Source organism: Zea mays, chromosome 8 (assembly GCF_902167145.1).
Source record: "Zea mays cultivar B73 chromosome 8, Zm-B73-REFERENCE-NAM-5.0, whole genome shotgun sequence".
In the NCBI taxonomy this organism is placed as follows: domain Eukaryota; kingdom Viridiplantae; phylum Streptophyta; class Magnoliopsida; order Poales; family Poaceae; genus Zea; species Zea mays.
In genome coordinates this window covers 60,361,768-60,369,609 of record NC_050103.1, presented here as the reverse complement: position 1 = coordinate 60,369,609, position 7,842 = coordinate 60,361,768, and the positions used below count along the sequence as shown (strand labels likewise).

Below are 7,842 nucleotides of genomic sequence, written 5' to 3'. Positions count from 1 at the left end.
GAAGAACATACCTTCATAAGTACAAAATAATGAAGAAGGATTCATATAAGGTATAGGAAATAACATAAGCACTTGAATATTATTATTACCTCATTTCTATCTTATCTTTATTGAAAAATAGAAATGTTAACAAATTACAAATGTACCTTTGGCTTGAAAGAAGGCAAAAGTACAAGCGTGATGCAAAAGCGAATGCCAAGTCAGCGTGAACAGTATGGGAGCACTGTTCATCTATTTATAGGCACGGGACGCAGCCCATGTAAAATTACATCCATGCCCTTTACATTTGCTAATAACTCTATAGTAATCCATCGGGGTCTAAATAGCCTTTTCCCCTTTAAGTCGGTTTCCTTTTCTGTTATCACGCTGAAGCTCCTCTACGCATAGCTTCGGCTCTGCGCCATCCTTCGTATTCTTTGTGCTTCTTCATATTGTGGTTATAACCTAAGCCCGAAGGTACCTGTTCATGCATCATACTCCAGAAACATTGTTAAATCATGTTTTTGAGGACCTTCGGAAGCCGAAGGCCCCCAACACATCCCGTGAACTATAAATACAAACACTAGCAAACACATTAGTCTATAGGTTATATTGATCATCAAACACTAAAATCAATTAGTCAAATGGGCTAAGATCTATTTTCCTTACAGGTGCCTTGCACCAAGACTCAAGAGCATAATACACACTCTTCTATTCAACTCTCACTCAAGGCTCTATCACAAAACACATGCGAATTGCTATCTCTATGCTCAATTCACACTTTTTGTGTCACTTGGGAGGATAGTGTATTGCAGTTATTGCACAAGTCTTTTGTATTGAATGGGCTGGTTGAGGGTGTATTTATAGCCCCTGACCACCTAAATAGCCTTTGGGACCTTTTTTCTCCAAAAAATTAAATTCATTTTGGGTCCACCGGACCACAAATAATGTTTGGTCCGGTGCAACACCGAATTGTTGTTAGACTACCGTTTTAATGATCGTTCTAAAGAGAATGTGAGGTGGCATCGAACGAGTCTGGTGCACCATAATGCCCTAACACATCAGCGCCACATCATCTCGACCATTGGAACTTAAAATTCGATTGTTGAGTCTTGAATGTCGGGTGCTCGCCGGACCAGTCTTGTGTGTTTTATAATACTACATGTTTTCGAATATTTATTATTCTTTAGTTTATTTTGAACTAAATCGTAATAAATAAAAAACGTAGAGAGTAAGAAAAAGAAAGTGCACCGTGACAGAACGAATTGTGTGGCTAGACCCAAAATCCATGGTTGTTGCGACAGAAATTCGTGATCCTTCTCTAGGAACCTCGTCCATGGCCGCAAACAATTCAATCAAGCACACGCCTAGGCTAGATGGAAGCGTGGAGCGGGCGGGCTCACCTGACCTCGTCCCTCCTGTCGCCGTCGTCGCCGGCTTCATGAGATGTGAGAGGCATCGTGGGCCGGCCCCGCGAGGAAAGGAGAAGATAACGTTGTCAACAAAACGAATTCCACATGTACTGCCTGTGCCTACAAATACCCGATCGACCGAGAAGGAAAGCGCGAATTAAAGCAGCACGGGCAACACGCCGAGCAAAACAGCGAAATCCTCAAATCCCCACCCCGGCTGGTGACGGCGCCGCCCCCGCTGCTGCCTGCGGTCCTGCTTCTGCTAATAGTAATAGGTATTCAGATTCGAGCAGAGCACTCCCGTGCTGCAGGCAAGGGAGGACGCACCACCATGGATTGGGATGCTCCGGCATTGACGAGCTTCGTCGCCGACTTGTCCTTCCGCCACCTCTGCTGCTACGGGGCCGGAATCGCAGGTTAGTAGTTATCCTGCTCTGGGTCCTGGACCCTAAACCTTTCCTTTCCTGTATCCCTATCCTCGGGAGGGCGGAATTTGATTGGCAGAGTTCTCGGGAGTTCTTCATAGTATCGCTGATTGCTGTCTGCGATCCGTCGTTTCAGGGAACGCCTTCGCCTTCGTGCTCTTCGTCTCCCCGCTGTAAGTCGCTTGGATTCCAGCCAGGGGACTCCCATTTTTTTTTTCCATCCTCAATTGGATTCCAGCTGTACGTTAAATGGAAAAAATTGCTATTTTACCGTTAAATGGCCGTCGCTTGCAGCCCCACATTCAAGAGGATCGTCCGCAACGGATCCACGGAGCAGTTCTCGTGCACGCCGTACATCTACTCGCTGCTCAACTGCCTCATCTGCATGTGGTACGGCCTCCCCTTCGTCTCCTACGGCGTCGTCCTCGTCGCCACCGTCAACTCCATCGGCGCCGTGTTCCAGCTCGCCTACACCGCCGTGTTCATCGCCTTCGCCGACGCCAAGCAGAGGGTGGGTGCCCGCCTCCGCCTGTGCGAATTCGTTAACACGGATACCGGATGACGAAAATTCCTGTCCCTTGCTGCAGCTCAAGGTCTCTGCTCTCCTGGCCGCTGTCTTCCTGGTGTTCGGACTGATTGTGTTTGTTAGTCTGGCTTTGTTGGATCACAAAGCCCGGCAGGTGTTCGTCGGATATCTCAGCGTCGCGTCCCTCGTATGCATGTTCGCGTCCCCCATGTCAATCGTCGTGAGTTCTTATTCTTACACTTTGTGGAGTATATTTCAGGTGCCTGGTCTTTTTAGATGATTTCAGACAATCCCTACTTTGCTGTTTGGCAGAATCTGGTCATCCGGACGAAGAGCGTGGAATACATGCCCTTCTACTTGTCATTATCCATGTTTCTGATGAGTGCATCCTTCGTCATATACGGAGTGCTGCTTGGTGATGGCTTCATATATGTACGGTTCACGTTTCCTATTTGCTTGGATTGGAAGAGTGTCTAACTGCATGTCTGTTAGCTGTGCTCATCTAATTAGTTTCTCTATATTTAGATTCCAAATGGCATTGGAACCATATTGGGTATCGTACAGTTGCTGCTGTATGCCTACATCAGAAAGGGATCAAGCGAGGAAGCCAAGCTGCCCTTACTAATCACACATACATGAGCATGCCAAAAGGGAAAAAAAACAAGGTTCGATAACCTGCCCATTTGTTCTCGCTCTCTCATCTCTTTCTCTTAACTTTATAACCATTTGGTAACGTTGTAGCAGCTGCACATTAAAGCAACTTCATCTTTACACGTCATAGATAAGTTCTTCAATTAAATACTGCTTACAAAAAGTCTGTATATATCTAATGTTCGGATAACCTGCAAGCAATCACATGTTCATTTTGAAAATGTTTGCTTCAATAGACTTTGCCAAAGACATACTAGAAGCAACCTCGTTTTTACACATATGGGTGGTCAATAAAGACGCAGGTAGCTTTTTTTTATTGGGTGTCACTTTCTTGCAAGATATTGCTGTCTTTTGGTACGGCTCAAACGCTTTGGTTTTCTTGGACGCAAGGCACTAAACATGGTCCCCATCCAACAAATATTATATTATATTATATTAGTCTGATTTCAGCTGGAGAATAATCCATGTTGCTGGATCTGAGCTGGCACTAAGTCAATCTAGTCTCTCCTAATTTTCAGGTTCGCTGATAGGCTTTCCCGAAATCCTGTCTCTGGTCAAACTTCCAGGTCGATGTACTTGTCCGAATTGTTTTGCTCCTGTGAAAAAAGCATGCCGTTCTTTCGTTTTGTTTACACGCGACGGGGATCGTAGTTTCGCTGTATATTCCATGGTAGATGCTCCAAGTTGTTGCTGGAGTCATTCGTTTATGAGTGAGCGAAGCTTTGTATATAATATAGTAGTAGTAATGTGGTTCCGTGAACTTCATCAACAGAGAGGACCAGCTGTATACACAAAGAAAAGCAATAAAAGGATGTTACTATATCATTATCAATAAATAAAGTTTTGTTTCGCCATATTGTCTTATCTTTCTGGGCCTCTCGTGACACCAAATGGGCAAGGACTCGGTTATATTGTGTTTAGGGTAAGTATAATGATTTGCATGTTCCACAAAACGTCCGATGAACTAGATCGAATTTCCAGTTTTCAAGAAATATGCACCTCAAAAGCACCCCTCCAGTATTACTTTTAATAAAAGAGATTTCGTTTTGTGTTCTGCTTTTACAGCAGAAAAAAAACCTATGTATATCTGTTCAGCACAAAAAAATGAGGGGCGGACGGCCATGATGCCAGACGGTCGTAGCCTGCGAACAATCCGCGTGTGTGCAGAATCAGTTATGGTTCTGGATTTATAGTGTGATTTATTAGTAAAATCTGCGGGATTAATATAAGAAACAATTTGTAATGGATCTAGACTTCCACCCTTTATATAGATGACGATATACGACCGATTGTACACCTCACAATCGATCCAATCAAATCTAATTATCAATTTTACCTTATTTGCATTGTCTTTCCAATTCCTAGGAGTAGTAGTAATCAAGCCTTAGGTTTAGATCTAGTTTAGTATCCCACAACAATCTCTCTTCGAATCTACGCTGATTAGAGACGCACCAGGTGACCTGCCGACCAGGAGTAACTAGGGGTGATAATGGTCCCTAAATTTTATACTATAAAATTTAAGGATCAGATCAGATTAGAATCAGGCTCTATTTCTATTAAATTTTGAACTAGAAATAATTTAGAGCCCTAACAAATTGTGAAGAAGCATTTGGATTGCGATCCATTACCACCCTTAGAAGCAACACCTTGGAACTCTCCCCCTCGACGGGATCTCCCCGGGGCGAGTTCTAGGATTCTTCGCGGAGAAGAAGACCCTCTGCGCCACCATGGACCGTCCGGAAGCGTGTAGAGGAGGATTCGCTCCTACGTCCAGGTTGCGGACCGTCCGAGTCTGTCACACCCTGTTTTGGAAGGCAAATCGAATGTGAACCATGTACGTGCCAGGATTAAAAACTCATGTACACAACTATTACATAATTGGACATCACCACACCATGCTCAAAGTAAATAGAGGAAAGGTACTTTATTACAATAAGATGTCCGAGACATCCGCAGAGTCCAATACATAGCCATAGTCATTAACATTAATATCAAAGTGCGGAATACAAAATGTAGAAGATAAGGCCTTCACAGGCAGCTGACTGGGGGTTTGCCACTAAGAAAAACTAGAACTTGTCGTAGTCCTGGAACTCCTCAAAGTCCTCCATGTTGCCAGCATCTCCTCCTAAGCACTGAGTACAGTGGGGACAACCTGGGGTGGGGGTTGTTTGTAAAGCAAGGGTGAGTACACATCAATGTACTCAGCAAATGTCCCGTTTGGCTAAAGTGAACTAGCTGTATGTGGGGTTCAGGTTAAGCAGTTGCTTTTAGTTGGTCAAACATTTATTACTATTAGTAGAGCCAAGTTTTAGTAATAAACCCAATTATTACCCAAAAGTACTCCCTCCAAGAGGAAATACCAGACATCAGAATTATAACCAACATTCTTAACCATCATCATAAAGTAATCAAAGTTCTTCTAATCAAAGAGGATCCCAAAGCTGCTCTTAACCGTGAGCTCGGCTGATATACCAGTTTCTAACACTCTGCAGAGGTTGCACACTTTACCTACGAGTCGTGATCCCTTTCCAGCCTGGGTTGTACAGACCCGATCTTCACTACCAAGGTGAATGCCAAGGATACATTACGTAGCCTTTACAAAGACTCCCCTGGTGCATAGTTGCTCGTTAGGTTTCGCAAGTCGTACAAACGCAGTACACCTCTCCAAGGTGGGTGACTAACAAAACTAAATCAAATGAACCTCTGCACCCCCCTTGGCAGAGCGAGCACCACGCCCCAGCCCCCATTGACGGCCCTCAGGCAAAGCCAACTACATCCTAGGTTCATCTAATTAATTAGCTAAGGCTATCCACAAGCGTTACCCCTAAATTTTCCCCCTATATCACTTTTTTGGGTCACATCATCAAAATTTCACCCCCTATTTTTCATCCCCGCAGCGGTTCCCCCTAAATACTCCCCTATACCCCACTACAACTATAAAATATCATTTTTTATATCAACTATCAATTTTTTATCTACTAACAATTACTCGTGGACCCATAGCACAGTGATGTAGGGGATGAATAGTGATCCCCTAGATTGAGGGGGAGAGAGAAGGGGACCACACGCTAGGGGGCTCTGTAGGGGGCAGCGCTGCGCGCGTGGAGCGCCCCCTGCAGGCGCCATGCAAGGGAAGAGGAGCGGCTGGCGGCAACCGCTGCAGCCAGCCTAAGGGCGTCCCATTCCACCCTCATGGTTGCACTGTTATCCCAGGTGGTCACTCCACGAACAGGTCCTTACGGAGAGGTACTCAGGAAAATGGTCTGAGTCCCCTAGAGTACCACAATATCATTATCGGGATAACATCATCGTATCATAAATAATCACATCATGTTCATTGATTAAGTTAAAGCAATAGCATAAAGCTAACCATGATAACCCAAAAAGGTAAACAAGGATAAGGTAAATACAGACTAGTCAATCCTTAGGTTTTAATAATGTAATGCAGGACAATGAATTAAGAATGAATGGGACATAGTGGGTCAGAGGACACTTTCCTTCACCGGGTTGTTGCTCAAGAAGATCTTTAGCAACACACTCAGGAACCACGGACTGCTCGTTGTCTAAATAAAACGATCATGCATTCAATACATTTGGTAAATGACAAATAAACAACACATCAATCATGTACAAACATGGGAACACATCTCAAAAAGTAAAGTATAAACTCAAAAGGGAGTTTAACTTATAGGGTATACTAATCTCATTAAGTAGTTGATTATCCTTTAAGTGTTGTCCATGATCACATAATCTGATTCTATTTCTTTTAATGAGACATAAGGGTTACACCAGAGATAAGTTCATACATCACATGTTATTATCTTCCCAATATTAAACATCTATTTACCACTAGGGTTTCCCTTTTTATTTATTTTATTAAGTGAATAAATCAATACATATACTAATTCATAGTTAGACATAAAAATTGGGGTGTGCAGATTGTGAATGGAACTAATTTATTTAAATAGAGAATATTCCTATGAACATTTTGCAACTTGGATCACTAAATTTGGAGTTCATATGCAAAAGATATGAAATAAAGAAGTTTGGGAGTTTAAAATATGAAAATAGGTCTAATTCTGTAATTATTTAAAAGCCTAGGGTTCAATCTGCAAGATTACAGGGGCCTGCGCGCGAAAACTAGGGACGACGGGTTGATTCCCAACAAATCGAGGGTCTCTTTAACAAAATTACCGTGAGAAGGGGTTCGGGGTCTGCACAACCGTTAGATCTAAAACCAACGACCGAGATTAGATCTGCGGGCGAGCGCGCGGACGCGGGCACGCACTAACCAGTGGGCCAGGGCGGTCAGCGACCGAGGCGGGGGAAAAGGACTGAACGGTCGGGCCCGGTGCCAGGGGCACAGGCGATCGACAGGTGGGTCCGGACGCAGGGCGCGCGTGCGCGAAGCGGTATCCCGTGCTCTAGTCCGTGCGATACGAATCAGACGGAGGAGATCAAAGCCGAGGGCTGATTGGCTGCAGGCGGTGCCGCTCCTTCTCGCGGCGGTGAGGTCGCCGGAGTTGGGGTGGGTGCGTGCTACGGCGGTTCCGGGGTCGCCGGGGTTGGCTAGAAACGAAGAGGAAGACACGACAAACTCACTAGTGGGGATTTGACTATGACACCGGGGTCAGAGAGGGTAGAATGGCGAAGGGAGAACTCCGGGCGGGTCGGGGTTGTTCCGGTGAGGAATTCTAGCCGCGGGAAGGGGGTCTGAGGCACGCTAGGGCCTGGACTAGCTTTAGCAGAGCGAGGGGAACACCAGGGACCGACGTGGGGGCACTGGACCAGACCAATTCGGCCGGTCACTGCGCGGGCGCGGCGGACCACCACGGCCGAACTCCGGTGA

The 7,842-nt window shown here is 45.1% G+C and overlaps 1 protein-coding gene across 1 annotated transcript; it reads left to right on the top strand.

Annotated features, from left to right (window-relative positions):
• Positions 1-1,529: 1,529 nt before the first annotated feature.
• On the top strand, positions 1,530-3,846 carry LOC100279636 (uncharacterized). Its single transcript, NM_001152631.1, is given in 7 exon segments — positions 1,530-1,807; positions 1,953-1,989; positions 2,111-2,327; positions 2,404-2,562; positions 2,655-2,774; positions 2,868-3,007; positions 3,512-3,846. Coding segments are annotated over 6 exon segments (732 nt in total). The 5' UTR covers positions 1,530-1,722; the 3' UTR covers positions 2,982-3,007; positions 3,512-3,846.
• The last annotated feature ends 3,996 nt before the right edge of the window (positions 3,847-7,842 follow it).